This window comes from Lacerta agilis, chromosome 1 (assembly GCF_009819535.1).
Source record: "Lacerta agilis isolate rLacAgi1 chromosome 1, rLacAgi1.pri, whole genome shotgun sequence".
In the NCBI taxonomy this organism is placed as follows: domain Eukaryota; kingdom Metazoa; phylum Chordata; class Lepidosauria; order Squamata; family Lacertidae; genus Lacerta; species Lacerta agilis.
The window spans coordinates 75,491,778-75,513,804 of NC_046312.1; the positions used below are offsets into that span (position 1 = coordinate 75,491,778).

The 22,027-nt window shown below is 45.4% G+C and overlaps 1 protein-coding gene and 1 non-coding gene across 2 annotated transcripts; both read left to right on the forward strand.

Moving 5' to 3' along the window:
• The first annotated feature begins 1,828 nt into the window (after positions 1 to 1,828).
• Positions 1,829 to 20,379, forward strand: IRF7 (interferon regulatory factor 7). The gene is made up of 12 exons (XM_033155832.1): positions 1,829 to 1,911; positions 4,888 to 5,029; positions 8,234 to 8,399; positions 9,103 to 9,298; positions 10,006 to 10,091; positions 11,391 to 11,442; positions 13,382 to 13,465; positions 13,930 to 14,151; positions 15,261 to 15,473; positions 15,899 to 16,282; positions 18,085 to 18,203; positions 19,473 to 20,379. The coding sequence occupies exons 2-12, from the start codon at positions 5,007 to 5,009 to the stop codon at positions 19,617 to 19,619; spliced, it is 1,692 nt and encodes a 563-aa protein (XP_033011723.1). The 5' UTR covers positions 1,829 to 1,911; positions 4,888 to 5,006; the 3' UTR covers positions 19,620 to 20,379.
• Positions 20,380 to 20,745: 366 nt separating this feature from the next.
• On the forward strand, positions 20,746 to 20,817 carry TRNAA-UGC. The gene has a single exon. It is a non-coding gene; the product is annotated as a tRNA-Ala (tRNA).
• The last annotated feature ends 1,210 nt before the right edge of the window (positions 20,818 to 22,027 follow it).

The window sequence follows — 22,027 nt, forward strand, 5'->3', positions numbered from 1 at the left end:
GGAAGTTTTTAATGTTTGAAGTTTTATTATGTTTCTATATGTGCTGGAATCCGTCCAGAGTGGCTGGAGAAACCCAGCCAGATGGGTGGAGAATAATAATAATAATAATACCCACCTTGTTGGCTTAGGTGACTAGTGTATGTTAGAGTATGGTTACAAGATGTCCCCCTTTCCTGGGGACAGTCCCTGGATTTACAAATCTGTCCCCAGACAAAATCCATCCCCAGATTTCATTTAATGTCCCCAGATTTATATTTTAAGTGTTGTAGATTTATTAGTAGAGAATGAATGTTGCATAATTGGTTCAACGGCCCAAGACACATCATATGAGGACTTCCGGTGAGGCAAAATGGCCGTGTGGCAGCGGCGCAACAAATTTTAGGGTTGCAGTGCTGCACCCTTAAAACTTGCTGTGCCGGCGCACAGTCGGAAGGGGTGCTGGCTGATGGCGGGCGTGAGCAGCCGGCACCCCTTCTGTGTGGCGGCACGGCAAGTTTTAAGGCTGCAGCACGCCAACAGCAGCACAGGCGCTGTGCTGCTGTTCATGCGCTGCAGCCTTAAAAGTTGCTGTGCGCTAGCGGCGCCAATCGTGGGGTCGGGGCGCCGCCCCGAGTGTCACCCCCCAGGGCGGCCTGCCCCCTCCCCCTTGCTCCACCCCTGCATGGCGGATAGTGCTCCAAGAGATCAGGCTGGGGCTCAGAGGAAGGCCGAGCAACAGAGGAGATCACAGAAGAGATTATTTCTTCATTTTTTGAAATAATTTTTTTAATAACTTTTTTTTCTCTTTTCAAAAAAAGAGTGTCCCCAGATTCTTTGAAAAAAATCTGGTAACCTTATGGTTAGAGAAAAACTAACCCCTCTCCTATGCAATTATCAAAGGAGCAGGACCCCTATTCTTTCTCTAACTTATTCCCCTTTGGTTGGGTAGTGGTGCTGGACGGATCTGAATTATTAAACTGAAGAAACAGAATACTTGTGATGGAAAAGTGGAATAAATCCTCTCTCACATTCCCAAATGTAGAACCCAACTTTCCCCAGAGGATCCAGGAGGAAAGTCCTTACATCTGGGATGACTTTAGATCAGGCTCAATGGTTTAGAGTAGACCACAGCGCCACCTGCTCCCTTTGACATCCATAGAAACATAAAAGAACACCAGGTAATGGCCCCCAACAGAAGTAGCACTTTGTGTAAATATCGTTCTATTCTGGAGATGGTAGGAGTGATATCCCTGTACTGAGCTGTGTATTGAGGTTCTCGGATCACAGTTCTTTGAGGCTGCTTATTAGTTTCTTTTTGCTGTTGGTATTTTATGTGCCCTCTCCGGCTTATCTACTACCAGCATGCAGCGGTGCAGGTCGTTGGCAAAGTCTTCTTGTGCAGTGAGGTGGCTGCTCGCCAGCAGAGGTGAAATTATTTCAGCCCCACTCTGAGAGCGCATTTGTGGTCCTCCTATAACAGTAGTTAGACTCCCTCCTTCCCCCCAAAAAAGAACCTATGTGCTTTGTAAAGGGTGGCCAGCAGGGAAGCCACGTGGCCCGCCAAGGAGCTCCTCGGAAATGAAACTTAGGTTTTCGTTGATATCATGTGATTTACAGGGACGGAAACCGCCGTATATGGTCAGGGGAGACGAGAAACGCCGGTTTCGTAATCAGGAACGGCATAGCTCGCTCCGGCGAGGATTTTGTTTGGGAGGAAAGAAAACACTCCGTGGGGCGGGGGGCGGGGCGCGCGCGCATTCGAAAGGGAGCTGCCTCTGATTGGCCGACGCTGACGGCCTCCGAGCCATTCCGAGCCAATGAAATGCATCCCGGCTTCTCATATAAGCCGTCGCAGGAGGGGGCGTGAGCCTGTTGATATCGCCAGAATTTCACTACCTGCTGAGCAATAGAAAACACCTGGTAGCGATACAGGTAACGCACGTTTTTATTGGGAACCGGTAGTGAGGGGAAGAGGGTCGCTGAGGTAGAGCAGCTTCAGTGCAGAGCGAGGGAGGAATAACTTGCATCATTTTCTGTCTCCCTCGTTTTAATCATACATGCGCACTTACCTGAGAGTAAGTCCCGGTGAGGTCAGTGGGATTTGCTGCTGAGTATAGGATTGCAGCAACGAGCATGTCGAAGGGCAGCTCATAGTTTTGCGCAGGCTTTCTAGTGTGCTCGCGCGAGCACTGCCTCGCTCTTGAGAACAATTTTTAAGGCTGTTTGGTAAGCCGTATTATTTTCCCCGTGGAAGCCCCCGTAGTTGAGTTTTATGCTGACATTATCTATTGTTGAAATATATTGTCCAGTAGCACCTTAGAGACCAACTAAGTTTGTTCTGGGTACCAGCTTTCGTGTGCATGTGTGCATGCACACGAAAGCTGGCTACCTACCTGAATCTGTTATCTGTTGTTGTTTGCGTGCCTGGCCTGGGTTGGGTGGGAGGAGCAGCTCCCTGCGTGCCTCTGTTGGTCAAACATATTCAAAGTTGGCATGCTCGTGCAAACCCCACCTGCCCGATGTGCACACTGTTAAATGGCTTGTAAGGACTATGTGTGTGGAGCCTACACGTGTTGGCAACTTTGGGGCAGCACGTGTTGGTCAGATGAGCACACAGTGGACAGCAGTTGCCACCGCGATTGCTGTCTTCCCCCCACCCCCGGGGGTAAGAAAAATAATATCTGCACAGACGTAGATGTACAGGAGTGGTAAAATGGCTCCTGGTGGCATAGGGAAAGAGATGCCTTCTTTACAGGAAATTCACCCAAGGGTAACCAATGCTACCCTTGGGATGTTGTTGTTGAGCTACACTACAGCTACCAGTGCCAGCCAGCACGGCCAGTGATTAGGGATGATAAGAGTTGTCTTGCAGCACCTGGAGGGTAATGCACTGGCTAGGCCAGAGATATTCCGTGCCTCATCCCTGGTACAGAACAGGTTGTGGGAATGAGAATCCCTGGCACAAATTAAGCCTTGCATCATGTGTACCATCACTGATGCAGTAGTTCCCTGGTCAGACTTAGGTTGCCTTTTAAAATGCCTGGCAGTCTAGGTTGCTTCTGCATTTTTGCAAGAGGGATGATAATTCCTCGGAAGAGGAGTCTCCACTGAACTGCTGTGTCAATAGGAAGAAAATATTGCAACAAAAGTCAACCAGGACAGTGACATTTTTAAGGGAAGTCTCGCCTTTGACTTCTCAGAGAAGCAGGTCTTCCCTGATAATTTTTCAGTAGCACATGTGAGAAGACAGAATACTAGGCAGGTCCTATTCAAAGTTTTGCCAAAGGGCAATTATTGACAATGCACAAATGGTCCTTTGTCAGCACTACCCAAATATTCAGTAACTTGAAACCGAAGCTTGATTACTCTAAATTGGTGTAGTTCTGAAATTACATTTGTTTTCTATCCTTCTAACCTCCCTCATACGTTCATAGGGTGAAATTCACTCTGGCTGGACAGAACATGCCACCAAAAAGGATAGGGCCGCCAACTTAGGAAGCTCCCTCAACCCTAATTAGTTGCCCCCTACTGCACTTCAGACACAATGACATCAGTTATGATGACATTGGTGTACAGTTGTCCTGGAGTTTTACTGATGAGGATGTAACAGAAGTTCGGCTAATGGGAAGGTAACTGCAGCAAGATATCTTCATCCTAAACTGCTGAAAATGTTGTTAGGAGGTGCACTTTTGTGCAACAAATGAGGCTGAAATGTTTGGCTGTGGCTGTTTGGAAAATTACTATAGGTTTACAACAGGGTTGGGAGTAGTTTAGATTTTTGCAGTTCTCAAGCAGGCTGAATTAGGCAGCACATCAGTAAATGAAATGATTGCAAAGACACTGACTGTCTAGCCATAATAATAGACTATGACTTAATATTTTTAAGCAGATGTGAACCTTGGGGTGCACCTGTGGCAGAGGATTTTTTATTTTATTTTTTGCCTCAAGTGGCAAATGTCCCCAGCTTGCCCTGAAAGGACTCCTTTTTTGCTCTTGGACCACATGGCAGCTTTTGTTGCCATTATATGCTTCTGCATCTAGTGTGTGGGTGGGGACTTATGGAAGCACTTTTGTAGTGGTTCTGCTCTTCTATTGCCAGATTAGTTCCATAGAAATTCGCTCTAAGTGATCTTATTTCATCTCACACACATGCTTCTTCACAGCTGCAGGAAATTAGGTAGTCATTGGAATATGAAGGACAGATAATTTTATTTCTCCTTTCCATCTGAAGCAGCTGTAGTGGCTTTTCTGCTGCTGGAAAGTGGCTGGGTGAGGTCAGATAAGTTGAAACTCATCGCAGACAAGAGAACGGCTGATGGTTTGAAAAGAGAGAAGTAGTGCAAGTGGTTATTCTGGGTTGTGTTGGCACGCTTCCTGAAATGCAGCTCTCCTGTTTTTCACCTGAATTCTCAAGTGGATCCTGTTCGGGGGGTGTTTATCAGCCCTGATTGATAAGCCAGTTGCACCTTGTATTGTAGAAGAACAACTTTATTGGGGGTGGAGTTCTGGTAATATTATGGTATTTAGCTTCATAGAGGACCTTCAGATTTTGCACAACCTAATGCAGAGCTTTCCAGACTTTTCATGTTGGTGACACACTTTTTAGATATGCATGCATCATTTCATGACACAGTAATTCAGTTTTACTAGCAAACCAGAGGTTAAACTAACTCCTTTCCAGCCCTGGGAGGAGTATGGGGAGCATTCGCACGACATACCTACACACTGCAGCTGGCACAGTGATGTGTCGTGACACACAATTTGGAAAGCTCTGACCTAATGAATACATCCTGTGCTCGCTTGGTAGCAACTCAGTAACTCTGTTTTCTAACATGTAATATAAACCTATCAAAACTACCAAGTCTGCTGACATGGCTTCCGCCTTTTTATTTTCTCTGGTCTGTACAGATTCTGCCTCATGATCTTCCATTAGTCCACAAGACATTAAGCAGTACAAGATTCAGAGTGTGTGGATGTCATATTTCAACTTGCCACGAGGCATATTTTAAGACATATTTGACTCCAGAATGGCTGCACCAGCAAATGAGAGGTGAGTGTTCTTGTGGCAATCAGATGCATGCAGGCATGGGCGGGGAGGGAGAACTGGGTGCGCGCAAACACACACACACCTACACAATAACTCCTGAAGCTGTGTTGGTTGAGCTTGTCAGCCAAAACTGACAATTCTGTTTGCTTGATATAGGATGGCATTTCACACACACAAACACACGCACATCGCATTTATCTATCTATCTATCTATCTAGTAGCAGCCCATAGTAACTAGAACATGCTCAATCCAGTCCTACACATGTTTACTTGGAAGTAAGCTGATGTGTTCAGTAGGGCTTACTAGTAGTAAATGAGTTTTGGGACTGCAGACCTTACTGCATGAAATAGAACAAAATTTAAAAAATCCTTCCAGTAAGTAGCACCTTAGAGACCAACTAAGTTTGTTCTTGGTATGAGCTTTCCTGTGCATGCACACTTCTTCAGACACCAAAGCTCATACCAAGAACAAACTTAGTTGGCCTCTAAGGTGCTACTGGTCTCTAAGGTGCTACTTTTTATTTTGTTTTGACTATGGCAGACCAACACGGCTACCTACCTGTAACTTACTGCATGAGACATCAATGACCAAACAGTAGCGCCACTGAGGGTAACTAAAATTGAGGTAAAACTTAATATAATAATAGGTCACCTCACCTACGGTGAATAGATATGTACAAGTTTCATGATTATTGCGCAAGAATCCAAGTGCACCTTCTTTACCCCAACCTTGTGACAATAATAATTACTCCAAGCAGTTTTCTCATCAAGGTGAATCGGCCAGATTTTCATGGTTCAAATGGTAGACAAGCTCAGGTTCAGACTGAAGTCCACATCCAACTCAACTGTTGCCCTCCAGCTGCTGATTTGTTGACCCTCTTCACTCTCATGTCTCTTAATGCAGTGTTTTTCAACCACTGTTCCGCGGCACACTAGTGTGCCGCGAGATGTTGCCTGGTGTGCCATGGGAAAAATTGAAAAATTACTTTATATATAGTCAGTATAGGCCAGTGATGGCGAATCCGTGGCACGCAGAGCTCTCTCTGCCGGCACGCCAGGGGCGGGGAAATGGTGGACAGGCGCCGCCGCGCTGCGCTGCACCGCGCCGCGCCCGTGGCCTGCCTGCGCCCATCCACTTCTCCAGCTGGCCGGCGGCCCGCCCTCCGGAGGCTGAGGGCGCTGCTGCTGTGCTGCTGTGCTCATGCGTCGTGCCTCGTTTCTGCCAGCGCAGGCGCAGCAGCAGACAGCAGCAGTTTCCCTCCTTCGCGCCTGTCCCAGTGGTGTTTGGCTGCTGCTGCTGCTGCGGAGGATTCGACGCGAGGCGACGACGACGAGGTAACGGCAGCGGCGGATCGAGGAAGCGTCGCCTGTGTCGCCCATGCTGGTCCCGGGCGGGCTGCGAGGCGGCCGCCCAGCCCCGTCTTTGAGCGCTGCGAGCGGGGGGAGCCGCGCGGCCCCTCCGGCAATGCCATCCCTAAGTAAAACGGCAGTGCTATGCATGTTCGGGTGGAAGGAAGGATGGAAGGAGGCAAATGTGGAACTCTTTACTCAAACATGTGCACACAGGGTTGGTGCATTGGAGGAGTAGGCGGCCACCTCCGCTTCCATCCGAGCGGTGTTTGGGATGGCGCGAAGAAAAGTCTCGCTAAGACCCAAGCCGCCAAGGGGCGCGCGTCCCCGCACAGGGGTAGGTGGAGCTGTGCCGGAGCTGAGCGGCGTTTGCTTCCCGCCTCGCACTGCCGGGTGGGCTTTTCTTCCCAACCGCCTTCACAGTCCGGGAGGCGCTGTTGCTGTGGTGGCGGCTCTCACATGTCTTTAGCTACCTCCTCCGACTGCCCGAGCGCTCTCCGGTAAGGAGGAAGTCAAACTTCTCGAAGAAAGGGCAGGAGCTGCATTTGGGAAGGTTTGGGATGCAACCGCTATGGTTCCTCCCTTTGCCCAGTTTTTGCAAAACAAAAACAAAACTCCCACACATAAATAATAATAAAAAACAACAGGTACTACCAGCTTACCTGGAAGAAGTCACTTTCTCCTCCGGAAACCTTTAGACCTCATCTCAGAAGCGGAAACTAGCTGTGCGTCACATCTAGCGCTCTGCACATGCATCAAGGCAGCTTCGCCTGTATTACATTCTGCGGTTTGATTGCTTATGTATTTACACACACCCACACAGTCGTGGGCGAAATTTTATTCAGTGTATCCAAAATAAAATAACTCTTTGAACCTGCTGCCCATAACCTTCTATCGATCTGGCTATGAATAATAGGTTGAGAAAGATTCAAAGAACAAATGAAGGGTTGTACTGGTATGTATATTATTTCCTCAGAGCAACCCCTGAGTGAAATAAGTGAACTTAAGGCCATTGACTAAAATGGGATGTCATCCAAGGAAAACAGTGTACAGTAGAAGACATATGTGTGAGCCCAAAGCTTCCTTTTTTATTTTCTCTCATAACAGAAGAAAAAGGTTATATCAGCAGAGTCTCATACTTGCACCTGTTACAGGTGGGTAGCCATGTTGGTTTGCCATAGTCGAAACAAAATAAAAAATTCTTTCCAGTAGCACCTTAGAGACCAACTGAGTTTGTTCTTGGTATGAGCTTTCGTGTGCATGCACGATGTTTTTTTTTCAAACTGTAGGAGTTTTTTCTAACTAAAAACCTTGATATTCAGGTTTAATTGCAGTGTTGGCACTTTGAAATAAAAAAGTTGGTTTTCCACTGCAGTTTGGGCACTCGGGCTCAAAAAGGTTCGCCATCACTGGTATAGGCACAGAGTTAATTTTTTTAACATTTTCTAATGGTGGTGTGCCTCGTGATTTTTTTTCATGAAACAAGTGTGCCTTTGCCCAAAAAAGGTTGAAAAACACTGTCTTAATGAATTACAGTATATTGCTGGGCTATCCTGTCCTGGGGGTATCCAGGAAGCTGCTGCTTTAAAAGTATTTTTGACATTTGTATAAGGAAAAGTGTTGAGTTCAAAGACCAGAGCAACCTGTTGTTTATTAAGAAGTAGCTATGGTAATCGGCATCTGTTTTTGTGTAGGATCCATGTCTTTTCTTTTTCCTAGAGGTTTTCCTGAGTGGCCATTGTGCCACCTGCGCATCCATCATAATTGACGCTGCTGCTGCATGTTGTTGTGATATCTAGGCTACATTCCTCCAGTGTTTTTGAGCCTCGGGTTCAGTATTTCTCTTTGCTGTTTCAGGGGACGTCAAAAGGTCCGTTTCTTTGACTGGTTGATCAATGAGATCAACAGTGGAAAATATAAAGAAAGAGTGACCTGGACAGATGACACCCACACAACCTTTCGTATCCTTTGGAAGCACAATTCAAGGAGGAACCTTGTGGCAAATGATTACAAGATTTTCCAGGTAATACTCTCATTCTACTAAGGCTGACTTCTTGCATGTATTTGCCATGGCCAGATTCAGCTAATGGGTCATGCCATTTAAGAACTTTGGTAGTGCAATTGGGATTCCCCTCCTCTCCTGCACTCCCACCAAATTGGCTTGGGGGGTGGTGGTTCAGGAGACATCCACCCTGGAACAGTACCAGAGGTGGGGAAGGAGAAGAGGGATCATTCCATCAGGCAAGCAGAATGATCTATTTAATGCTACGTTGACTTCCTCCAACTCTCTAGTATAAAAGCCATTTCTGGCACCTTAAAAAGACTAACAAATGTATTGTGGCATAAGTTTTCACAGACTGGAGTCCAATTTACCAGAGGCTGCAGCAGAATAATATGGCAGCTTCTCTGGTAGATGTGCAGAGTGCCCATTTCTGCAAACATGCAATGTACCCTGCCTCTGAATGCATCCTGCAGCTGCTATAATTTTCATAGTGGTTTCACAGTCAATCCCTCTTCCTTGGGAACTTGGAATTGTAGCTCTGGGAGGGTCACCTAACGACTCAGTACTCTTAACAAACTATAGATCCCAGAATTCTTTGGGGGAAGCCATGACTTTTAAAAGAGGTATCATAGTGCTTTAAAAACGTGGTGTGAATGTGGTCTTCATCAGAATAGTTCTTTCACATTTTCCCATCTCTTATTCTCCCATGTTTCTGTACGGAAAGGAGTGGGCTATATTCAGCGGAAAGTACAATGAAGGTGCACCAGACCCAGCCAAATGGAAAACCAACTTCCGCTGTGCCTTAAACAGTACAAAAAGATTTGAAGAAGTTGAATCGGATTACCCTGACTACCATGTGTACCGAATCATCCCCCCCAACCGCAACTCTACACCACCTGCTAATCCTCCTGCCAACACAAGTAAAGACAGAAAAGGGCTGCAAAACTTTCTTTACCATGAAGTGCTTGATAAATTGCAGGAAGTGTGGGCATCCACCACAGGCTTTCTTTGTTCATGCTTCAAGGGCATTCTGAAAAATTGTACAGTGGTACCTCAACTTATGAATTTAATCCGTTCCGAATGCACATTCGTAGGTCGAAAAATTTGTAAGTCGAAAAAAGCGATTTCCCCATAGGAATGCATTGGAAACGAAAAAATTTGGAAAAATTCGTAAGTCAAATAAACCGCATCTAAAATTTGTAAGTCGAGTAAACCCCATCTAAAACCGCCAACAGATGTCCTTCGGATGTCGAAAAATTCGTAGGTGTGCGGGCACTTTTTTGATTTGTAAGTCGAAAAATTTGTATGTCGAGTAATTCGTAAGTCGAGGTACCACTGCAATCTCTTTTCAAAGGGATTGATTGTTAAATCACTCCGGGAATTGTAGGGCTGAGGGGAATAAGGGTCTCCTAACAACTCTTAGCACCCTTAACAAAAGTTTCCAGGCTTCTTTGGGGAAAGCCATGATTGCTCAAAGTGGTATGATACTGCTTTAAATGTATAGTGCAGATGGGGCCATAGTTCTCTGCAACCAGGTCATGAAATTATGTATCTTCTCGTATTTGCATTTCATCCTGGAACTGTTGTTCATTGAGTCTTTTTTCCTATGTGTCTCCTCCTCTCCAAGTCAATGGAAGTAACCATGAAGTTGATCAGTTGCATATGAGCCCCTGCAGTGAAGGATTCCCAGCTGTACACCAGTCTACACCCCAGGTACAATACAGTTGGGCACAATAGGTTTGAGAGGGCTATTCAGTTTGGAGCTGGTCAACGCATTGGTGTAGGACTCTAGACCAGGGACTTGTTTCTAATGAATAAACATCTAATAAGTAAGTTGATGTGAATGCAAAAATTATTGGTGGGTGGGGTATGTTCCTGTTCTTGTTTAAACAACTCCTTGAGCAAGGGAGAACATTGCTGAAGAACTAATGGAAGGACAGGCATCTCAAGTGGTGGCAGAGACATGAAGAATCCCTGTCTGTAGGGATTCAGTCTGCTAGAGGCAGCTTCTCGGTCAACTTAAAAGGTTTTTAAATTGATTAATTCGGTAGCAGATCAGTGTGTTTGTTTCTTATTTTTTCCAAATTTTACATTAAAAAAATTTGTTTCTTAATTTTTTCCAAATTTTACATAAAAATAATTTTATATAAAAATAACAAAGATTACACAGCAGCTTCAAGATATGAACACATGTTCATGATGTTTTCATGGGAAGTTGGGAAGTGTATTGCAGCAAAACAGTTTATGGAGCTGCTGGTGATAACGTCATTGCCACGTGGCAGGAAAGAAGGAGATGTGCCTGTCTTTGTGCTTCGGTGCACTAGCAAATAGTATTTGTGCAAAGAGTATTGGTTCCGTTGCTGGCCAGCTTTGTGCAGCTGATTACAGGAGTAAATCCAACAAACTTTCCAGACTTAATACATGCTAGACATTTTCACATGGGGTGGTTATGTTGCAATTAAGCACAAGCCACTTTAGCAGTGCATTCGTACGCAGGCTGACTCCGTAATAGATATGCTTAGGACTGGATCTCAAATTTTGTATTTAAAAACGTACATTACTTTAAATACATGTGAGAGACTCAAAATGGTTGAAACCTCGCATATGAGAAATGCTCTTGAGATTGTAGCTTCAGTACTAGGCATGCACAGCTGGTGTGAGGGAGCCTTTGGTCCCCAGATGTTGCTGAACCACAACATCTGGCTGAACCATTGGACATGTTGATGGGATTTGTAGTTCAGCAACATCTGGAGGGCCAAAATGCTTCCCAATCCTGAATGTAAGGCAATTTGGAAGGTCCACACTAGTTCTTGTCTTTGTTTGGCCTAACTTCAGTTTTTGCAAATTAAAAGGCAAGGCTGTTACTCTGAATCACAAGAGTTGAAAGACAGTTGATTACTAAAAATGTTGAAAGTTCCTGGCATAAGCTGCAATAGTATCATTTAAAGATGCTGAAAACAGCATCTTTTGTATGTATTGTCTTGGAAAAAACTTTATTTTTCTGGTTTACAGCAGGGGATCGATGATGTTTTTAAATCCCTGTCACTGGAAAATCCAGACCCAGGTAAGCTGTCAAAACTTGAACGTTCATTTTCTGGTCTATGAACATAAATTTGGGATAGATGCTTAGAACATATTTTTGCTATATTTATTCATTTATCACATTTGCATTCCAACTTTCCTCCAGGGATCTCAAGAGAGCATACATGGTTCTCTTCCTCCCCATTTTGTCCCCACAACAACCTTGTGAGGTAGGTTAGGCTGAGAGTGACTGGCGCAAAGTCACCCAGTGTGTTTCATAGCTGAGCAAGACTTTGAACTGTGTTCTCTCTGTCCTAGTTTAATACTCTAACCACTACACCACATTGGAATGAAACGTGCCTGAATGAGCTACCATTGGGAAGGTGTCTATCCCTGTAGGATCACAACACACCCAGCACAGCAATTGAAAAATATCAGTTGATATTGGAAGATTCACTGGAAGTTCTAAAAAAAATTGGAAACCCGCACAGGAATCCCTAATCCAACCATTTGGAATTAGGGGCTGCTCATGCAAATTTCCAAGCCTGGCATATGGTTTGCATCAAGCCATTTTGCCCACCTCATTAAAAGAAATAATGACCAAAGAAACTAGAGAGAGAGAGAGAAGTTTCACAAATGAGTGATTACTTTTGGAACTGTTTCAATAAAAGGATTTTGAATGTTTAAGCTTTAACATGGAAATGAAAACAAACAGCATCACTGCAGTGCAGTTTTCTGCTGGGTGCTGGCCTTTAGATACCACTTTTTAGAAAAGCTTTGGCAAATGTACAGACAGTTCCCGATCACCCGTGACAACTGAAAAAATCTAGGCACCCCCTTGTTCACCTGACAGATGGGAAACAGCTACTCTATCAGGTCCAGTTAGGCACTTTCCGGGGGCTTTTAGCTGGCATTTGTTGGAGGTGGTGCTGAACTAGGTGTGCCACTGATTGGATTCAGAACGGTGCTGTTTTGGTTGCTTGTTGAAAACACGTGGCAGTCATTCATGCCTTGATAACCTTGCAGCTTGATTCCTGTAACATGCTCTGTGTGGGGCTCCCTTGGGTTCAGTCCAGAAGCTGCACCTAGTGCAGAATTAGTTGCTAAGCTGCCAATGGAACTTAATTGTCTGCAGTACATAACACTTGTCTTGAGGATTGTGCACTACTATGCTACTAGTCCAGGTTTAAGTATTGGTCTATAAAACCTTGCCCCCTATATACAGATGTGGTTGGGGCGGAGTGTATGCCTGCACTGACCAGGGTGGGTACGCAGACTGTGCCCCCAAGAGGGGAGGGGTGTGGAAGGCACCCTTCCTTGTAGCCCACTCTCTTCCTGCTCTCTGCTGCCAGGTCAGGCTTTGCAGCCAAGGAGGGTGGCTGCCGACTCTCCTGCTATCTGCTGCTGAGTCAGACCTGACCTGGCCACAGAGCCACTGCAGCTGGGTGCGCCTTGCTGTGGCCAAGGAGGGCTGCTCTCTGCCACCAGATCAGAAGAGCTGCCGCCGCCAGGTTTAATGTGTGCCACAGCCGAGGAGGGGTTGGTGGCATTGCTGCCATCCACTTGCATGCTCTCCTCCCCCGGGTCAGGCCCAGGGTGCGGAGCTGTACCAGGCACAGGCGCCGCAGTCAAGGCGCAGCTCCTTCTGTCGCGGATTTGATAGTTGGCTTGATTTTTATGAGCTCATATTCTGGAGAGCAAGGGACACACACTGAACCTGGGGGTGGGCATGATAGATCACTTTCTGACACAAAAGGATGGGGGGGTGTTATTTATTACATACTTGGCACTGGCTTCCGTTTTGTGGGCTCTGCCTGCATATCCTCCTCCTCCTAAACTTGCATGGGAGGAAGAGAGGATTTCAAAGGTGTTAAACGTTTTAAAATTAGGACCGGTGCAGCACCCACATCAACATCACTCTGAACCAGTATACACTTCATCTTCCCAAATGCATTACTGCTCATGCCTGTTTTACCATCTAGATGTGCTCCAGTGGGTTTTGCAGCAAGCTGACATGGGTGAAGTTTCACAAGTCTCCTGGGCCCCTGTTGCAGAACATCCTCTAGGTAGGTCTTGCTGTGGGCTTGGCAAAATCACCTTGCATCTCTTCCTCAGCCTCTGAGTTCTAAGGATGACTACACATTTCTGTTTCTGGCTGCTGCTCAGATACTTTTAATAACGAATGTGAGCTCATGCTCATGGGCTTTAATGTACAGTATTTTGTGTGTGTGTGAGAGAGAGAGAGAGAGAGAGAGAGAGAGAGAGAGAGATGGGGAGTGAGCCGGTGCAGATAGAACCTATATATCCCTACACCTTATCAAAATTCATTCAAGAGGCATGGCGTACAAATTTCACATTGTCTTGTGCTTAATTTGTTATAAAGGCTAGTATGTTCTCTTGAGTTGCAGCATTATTATTATTATTATTTATTATTAATACCCCATCCATCTGGCTAGGTTTCCCCAGTCACTCTGGGCAGCTTCCATCATCTCCCTTCCATTGATTTGTTTCTTTTCCACCCCCAATACAGCAGGGGAAGTTGCACATACAATCCCTTGTATCGACCAAAACAGCTGCTTGCCTCTGGGGCCTGGAGTAGTGAGTGAACCACTGGTAAATAACTGTTGTAAAGTAGCAGATGGCTGGCTGGCTGCACATCCACCAAATGGGAATTCCCAGCCAATTGCCGTTCATCCACTGCAGCATCCTCAACCAAACACACCTCCTGGGATAAATCAAGCTAACCATGTGGGTGAGTAGAGTTACTCTGCAGTCTGCGTACAGGTGGGTAGCCGTGTTGGTCTGCCATAGTCAAAACAAAATCGAAAATTCTTTCTAGTAGCACCTTAGAGACCAACTGAGTTTGTTCCTGGTACAAACTCAGTTGGTCTCTAAGGTGCTACTAGAAAGAATTTTCGATTTTGTTCTGCAGTCTGCCTGTTTGGAATTGTTCCAAAACGAAGAATTGTGCTAAAAAGGAATTTAGTGAGCTGTGCAGTGGTATTTGGAGCATTGGAGAGATTGTTTCATTGGATCTCCATTTGATTCCTAGAACTTGCATATGATGAAACTACTGTATTTTCCGGCGTATAAGACGACTGGGCGTATAAGACAACCCCCAACTTTTCCAGTTAAAATATAGAGTTTGAGATCTACTCGACTGCAGATTCTCCACCCGGCATATAAGATGACCCCTGACTTTTGAGATTTTCCTGGATTAAAAAGTAGTCTTATACGCCAGAATATACAGTATTTTAAGATTTTCTGCCTGTTTGAATTAGTATCAGATGTCCAAAGCAAATATGGTAGTTCCTAATGAACAAAAAATCCAAAACGGACAAGATGTAGCAAAGCTATTGATTTGCTTTAGCAACAAGCAGGAGACTGTGGTTACCTCCAGACTGCCAGTAGTTTGTCCCAGGGATTCAGTTGCATACCAGAAATTTACGTTTGTGCCATTAAAGTGAATTAAAGCACTCTGGTGCAAATAATAATAATGATAATGATGATGGTAATCATAATCATCCACTTTACAAAGAAACCTTGACTTTTTGCAATTAGGAAACTGAGGGGGAAATGCACTAAAAAGTGTTAGGCTAAGGGATGGGAAGATGTATAAACCCCGTACAAGCGTGAATGCTTATTGTCACATAACCTCCCCACAAAAAAAAAAAAATCTGAATGAATGCTCAATAAAGAGCTACACGTAACCTACGCATAAGCCTTGTGCAAGCAGATCACTGACTGAGACTGTCGAGAGCTCATATGCCAAATATCTGGAGGGCACCAGGTCAGCAAAGGCTGAGCTAGGGCATGAATAACATTTGTTAGAATTCCCAAGGTGTTCCTCTTCTATGCTAGGAGAAGCCCTGTATGATAACAACTTCATTGAACACGTTTTCCTGAATGAAGAATCTCAGGGAAATGGAGTGATGAACAACCTGTTGAGAAATGACTGCCATCTGTTTCCAAACCAGCAAGCCATGGTGGAACAGAACACTCTTGCACCTCCAGTTGTCCCCTCCCCACTAGAACAACCCCCCCTTCATGCTGCTCCACTACAGAACAATGCAGGTTAGTGAATGCATCCTATTTTTGAGCAAGTCCAAAACAAATGTGGAATCATGAGGGCAACAGGCTGGGCAGCAAGGTCTTAAAGAAGAAATACTGTTTTTACTTCTGACCAGGGGAGGGGGGAGGGCCAAACCTTCTCTACAGCACTGCAGGGAATATATGCTGTTTGCTTAGCTATGGCTTATGTGCACCAGAGCTGTACTGCTAACTGCCTTAATTTAGCCACACTGATGATAATATAGCTTCCTCTGTGTTGGATATGGTGGTTCTATCAATGTACCTGCTGCCACCACCAAATGGCATTTTCCCTCTGTTGATGTAAGTGTTGTGCTGTGCTGCAGATGGCTTGTCAGCCAGCACCCCTTAGCAGGCATGGAGCTAGTAAGCTTCCCCCACTGGATTAAGCACAGTCTTGTCTCTTGCAGGATGTGCCCCTCTCAATCTGGATGTCTCTATCTACTACCGCGGGAAGCTACTGCATGAAGCAGGAGTAGAATTTAACAGCTGTATGTTCGCATACAACCCGTACTACGAAATTGGAGGAAACCTGCAGATACAACATGTTCTATTTCCAAATCCGGAGATCCTTCCTGATCAAAAGCAAGCTAAGCTTACGTTGACACTGTTGAAGAATGCGGGTCTGCTGCTGTACCAGAAGAACCACAAGATCTGTGCCCGGCGAATTGGTCGATGTAAGGTCTTCTGGGCTTTCTCCAAAGAGTTGGACCACATAGCACAGCGTCCTCCACCCAGGGTGTTGGAACGGGAGGTAGACACTGACATCTTCAACTATGAAAGATTCTGTCAAGGTGATTCTCTAGGAACATGGTATTTCCTCTGTGGGCACGAAATTAAACTCTGTGTTTATGCATGACTCATTTAAAAACAGGCACATGATGATACAGTTGTGAAACTGCTTTTGTTGAGTCATTTTTGGAGCAGCCTCCGTCTGGAGAAAACACCTGAGACATGGGTCAGGCCCAAAGGCATTGATTTGGAACCTTTATGCACATTAAAACCTCCCCAATGTCATAAAAGGCCTCCCTTAGGGGGCAGTAAGACTTTTTGCTTAGCTGTGATTTGGCCAGAATGCACTATTTCAAAAGTGCTTTGTGCAATGAATAGTGTTGGGTGTTGTCAGTAGCCTGTGACTTTCATCCTACCCAGGCCTTACCATTTCAGCTCTTATGGATATGAGTGAGATGAGGCTGTTACTGGGTGCAGAATGTATTATCCTCAGAATCTCTGCTCCCCACCCCCTTTTTTAAAGGAACGTTCTAGTTCACAAAGCTTCAAAACGTGGAGCAATAAGCAACAGGTATGGTAGGTTGAGGAGCATGTCTTGGCACAGAGTTTTGACTGCTTACTGCAGGGTACACATGGCACTAATTGTGGCCCGTTTTCATTACGCCTGTCAAGCTTCTGGCAGTGCCGAAGCGAAGGAGAACAGTAATACTGCTTGATATTTTTGGGGTGGTTTAGAGAATAGGAGGCAGTTCACGTACCCTATTTTAGTAATTCTTACAGTGATCCAGAAAGGTAGGTCAGTGTTGTAGGGGCTAACAGCTGAGCATCTGACCCTAAGGCCAGGGGTGAAGAACCTCTGAGCTTGCCAGGAGGTCCACATTCACCTACAAGACCTTACCCTAAGCTACACCCGCCCGCCCATCAGCTGACACCACTTGCAACATCACCTGATGGGTGCAAAGGCAGGGTTAAATCCTGCATTGACTGCACATACCTGTTCACAGCAGAGAGCAACAGCACACAGCCAAATTGAAACCAATTCGGTGAGGGGTTTGAATCACAGTTCCCTGCTTAAAATAGAGATGGCTTCCCCTATTGTATTAGCAGGTGTTACAAAGCTAAGCTGCTAATCCCTCTGCTTTAGCAGATCTTCACTGTTCAGTCTCTGCTGCTTTTGTTATTAAACTACATTAACAGAACTCATCCACACTTCTGCTTGTCCCTCCTTTCCCAGGGAATACCCGCTCTTTAGTGCTAAATCGGAGCAAATGTCAATCCAGAGAAAATCTGGATTTTCATCTGCTCTGATTGAGTGCTAAAAAGTGGGTTTCCTGTGGAAAGAGGAAATGTGGATAAGAGGAAGTGTGGATAAACCCACAGTTCAGACTCAGTTGTCACCTGTGTATAGAAGTCCATTCCTACACGTTAAATCTCTATATGCTGTTGCAGTTGCAAATTGGCACTTGCAAACTTGGGTGAAGAGCTTATTGATTAACTCAAAATCACTTCTGTCTATATCCTCTTGTTATTCCAAAGTTCTTTTCACATAGAAGGCTTATATTGATTTCTTCTTAAACTGGCCTATAATGCAATGGAAACATGTCTAAATCTATGTTGCCTAGATCAGGGATAGCAATATGATGCCCTGCAGATGTTACTGAACTACAGCTTCCTTAATCCCTGACCATTGGGCTGGGCTGATGAGATTTGGGAGTTCAGTATTCCTCATTAACCTTCACACATGACACAAGTAGCTTTTTACCAAGACAAGTGAAAACACCTTTGAGGTTTTTTTTATTGCCCTTCTATTCATGGATCCCCAAAGTGACTTAGAAGAGCCTTGGATCTTTCTCTTTTGTAACAGAACTGATGGCTATCCGCAATGGTCAGAGATGTTCCTCTCCTGACTACACCATCTACCTGTGCTTTGGCCAGTCCTTTGCAGCTGACAAACCCAAGGAATCCAAGCTCATCTTGGTGAAGGTGAGCAAAAAGCAGTCCTCTGAAGTTAACAGTGCACAGTGCTGTCTTTAGGAATAAAATGACTTGCTAGTCCACTTGTCCAGACAACATCTGAAGGCCATTTCCACTACTGGTATGGTAGCAAACCTGGCTTGCTTTCAGAAAAGGAACCATGGTTACTCCGGACTCCCTGGCAAGTGTACCTGTGTGATGCATGTGTTCGCAAGTACCTTTGGAGGCCGTGTAATGTATCCTCCAAGTAGATTAGGGTGCTGTGCATAATTGTTGCACCTCCCCGTCCCCCAAAAAAGTATATTAACTGTATTCTAGTAACAACTGTGTAAAGCAGCTTAAGCAGAATGACTAGCCCAAGGTTGCCCAGTGGATTTTAAAATACCATATTCCAACATTTGCCAACCTTGTACTGGTTTGCTTTCTAGATAATTTGCACTTCTACTCACATCAGCTCCCAGCTAGAAAGCATGGGGCCAGCAGAAAACCCATTGGACCCGTGCTTTCTTGCCATCGAACAAGTGGAAGTGTGAATGAGCCCTCCATGTACTTCTAATGAAGCAGTAGGTTGGGTTTGACCAGTCCCCTGTCTTTTAGTCCTTTACTTCCCAGAGAGTTTCACCTTTTCCCCTCATGACCCATCATATTAGTGGCTTTTGACTTAATTCAAGCTCTGATGTATTCATTAACCTACATTTTTCCTGCAACAGGGCAGTGTTCAAAAGGGGTTGTTTGGTGTGCATGCATGCACACCAACACACCAACACACACTTCCTACTGCGTCTCACTGGCTTGTTGACGGCTGGCAGACATCTCTTGTTGCACTGTCTCGTCCCTCCTCCTGGAGGGAAACCAGCTCTATTTTTAGTTCCTTGATATCTATTGGAACATAATGCTGGATCCTTGGCTCACATTCTTATAAGTACCTACCGGTAGTAGGTAACAAAGGCAGATTCTTATTGTTCTGCTGTTTTTGGCTTAACTGGTTGTAGGCTGGAGGCAGGCAGTGGTTTTTTAGAGGGTTGGCATCCTTCTTTTCAATCCTGCTACCTCCTTTGATCAAGCAGGTTTTGAAGGCCCCCAACCCTCTCTGCCAGAAGTGCCATTGGGAGAGGAGTGTAGGCATTTGGCTCTTGAAAGAATTGCAGGCAGTCTGTCTTTATTTTGCTTGGTTCTTGGGTGTGGATATATTTGGGGGAGTTTTGATGACAGCTGCATAGCAAGAAGGTATCTTGGGGTAAGTAGGCAAGCCTTAACAGGCTTTTTTATGTCTTGCAGTTGGTGCCGATGGTTTGTAAGCAGTGGCATGAAGACCTGCAGAGGGAAGGCTTCTCATCCTTGAAAAGTGAAAACATGAGCCTGCAACTCTCCAACAGCCTGTTTGATATGATAGAGCAGATAACTACCATGATGGAGACGGATTAGTTCATGTTTCTTGTCAACATCTCCAATAGTAAGACTGGAGTGTGTGGGTTTGTATGTGCATTCGCATTCACAAGGGGTCACTTCCACATCTGGCTTGCATGAGGAGCTACAGTAAAACCCACTTTTTTGGTCACTGTATTCTGTCACCCTGCATAACTTCTGCTTTTTATCTGAGGTTGGAACTAACAGGTGCACAAGGAAAATAACACCCCAATAACATGTTGGACCACTTACCCCATCACATGATCTTGTAGCGAGAGTTCCCCACTTATAAACCACATACAGTAATTGGATTCCACCTTCAGTGATGGGGGAATTCATCAGGTAATGTAATGAATTGGGGTGTTTCCCTGGTGATGATTTTGCAGCATCCCTGTAATGCATATGATGTGTGTTTCGGTGTGAAGCTCAATTAATGGACCGACCAAAAGTTTTGAGTGTTGTCCTGTGATGTTTGTGCCTCTTTCCTTCCCACAGAAAGGCTTTATAAAGCTTTTGAGAACAGGGTTACAATCAGGGTTGAATTTGCATCCTGCCCTTCAACCCCAAAGATCCTAGGAAGGTATGTTGCAATTATAAAATAAAAACAAACCAACAAAAAAAGTAAATATCGGGAAACAAAACAGAAAAATAACAAAGCCAAAATGGCAATCTAGCAGCATTCCAGTTCTCAGCCAGTTATATATACACCTGATAAAACAAATGCACTGTCTGTACACCATGCTAAAAACAGGGCTGTGTGTACTCCATGCTAAACGGGGGAAATCTGCACCATGAGATGCAAATTCTGTGTCCTGTAGAAATTGTACAGGTTAATCTAATTAGCACAACTTGTTCACGTTTTGCATGTCTTCATGGGTAAAGCAACATTGCTGAAGCCCTGCTCCAAACTGGTAAAAAATCTTTACCCAGCCACATCTTTGGCTTCTAAGGGTTCATCAGGCACACTTTAAATCATCTTCATGGGAAGAAATACAAGGTGAAAGCTGATATTCTCAGGAAGCAGAGTTCTGAGCTCAAACCACAACCTGCAGATTTTCTCCTGTTGGATGCCATCGATGTGCACACAGCCCTGTTTACGGTGCACCTTCAAGTGAAGGAAGATGAGTTTCTCTTCCCCCATCTCAAAGTTGTAGCTCAGTGGTAGAGCATCTGCTTTGCATGCAGAAGGTCCCAGGTTCGATCCCTGGCATCTCAAAGTAGGACTGGGAGAGAACCATGCCTGGAACCCTGGAGAGCTGCTGCCAGTCAATGTAGACAGTACAGTCATACCCCGGGTTGCGCACACCCCAGGTTGCAGACGTTCGAGTTAAGAATGCCTGCAACCCGGAAGTGTTTCCGGAGCGCGCGCGACCCCCGGATGCGCAGAAGCGCTCAAATCGCACTACTTCCGGGTTTTTTCTTTTTTTTCCAGGGCGTTCATGTTAAACACGCCCATGTTACATAGCGCGATCCAGAACGGATCACGTGCGTAACACAGGGTACCACTGTACTGAACTTGATATACAGTTTCAGACCATTGGTCTAAGGCAGTTTCTTATGTTCCTATTGCCATTTTTTTACCCTTAAAAAAAAAGCCCAACTACTCCTTGCCCTCCACCCAGCCCTATGGGTAATGTATTGGCAAATTGTCTGAAACCAGTATGGTGTTCAGATCATGATACTGGTTTCAGACATTTTTAGCTGGTAATCCATTGCACCAGCTCAAATTGCCTGCAGATGGCAAAGTCACAGGCAGACAGCGCCTGAGAAAGGTCTGGGTGAGCACCGTCTCGTGATCTACCTGCTTGCGCCTTTGAGGAAGCCCCCCACCCCTCCGGCTTGCATGAGCCAGAGCGGTATGGGGGCTCACTCAGCTGGGACGTGGGGGGGCTTCCCGTCCCCCAAATTGAGCAGTTTTAATGAAGCCCCGGTGCCCCTCCAGCTCGTGTGAGCCTGAGCGGTGGGGGCTTCAGCTGGGTGATGTATCTTGGCTGCTTCTTCCTCCCCTAAGGTGGGGAGGAAGAAGCAGCCAAGATACATTCCAGACACCATGATAGATCAGCATATTGTGGTATTTAGCTGCTGATATATCACAATGTTGAAAACTAGGTATTGCCCAGCCCTAGCCCTAAGGCACAGAGTGCAAAAAGAATTAGCAATAATGGTGCAGTAGTTGGGGTGAGCTGTTCCCTTCGTAAGTGAGCTATTCCAGTCAGCTTGGCCTGCTGGGATTGAGAAGAGCTCACAATGTGCATTATATAAAGAGTCAACGGGGCTTTTTCTGACTGAGTTGTTTTACTTTTCTTACCCCACCCCCTCCATTACCCAGGGGTGCTTCTGGGTTCGTTGCAAAAAAACAAAAAAAAAAACAAATGCTGCAGGCACCCCGGCACCCCACTCTTGTGTTCCTTTCCCCAGAATGCTTT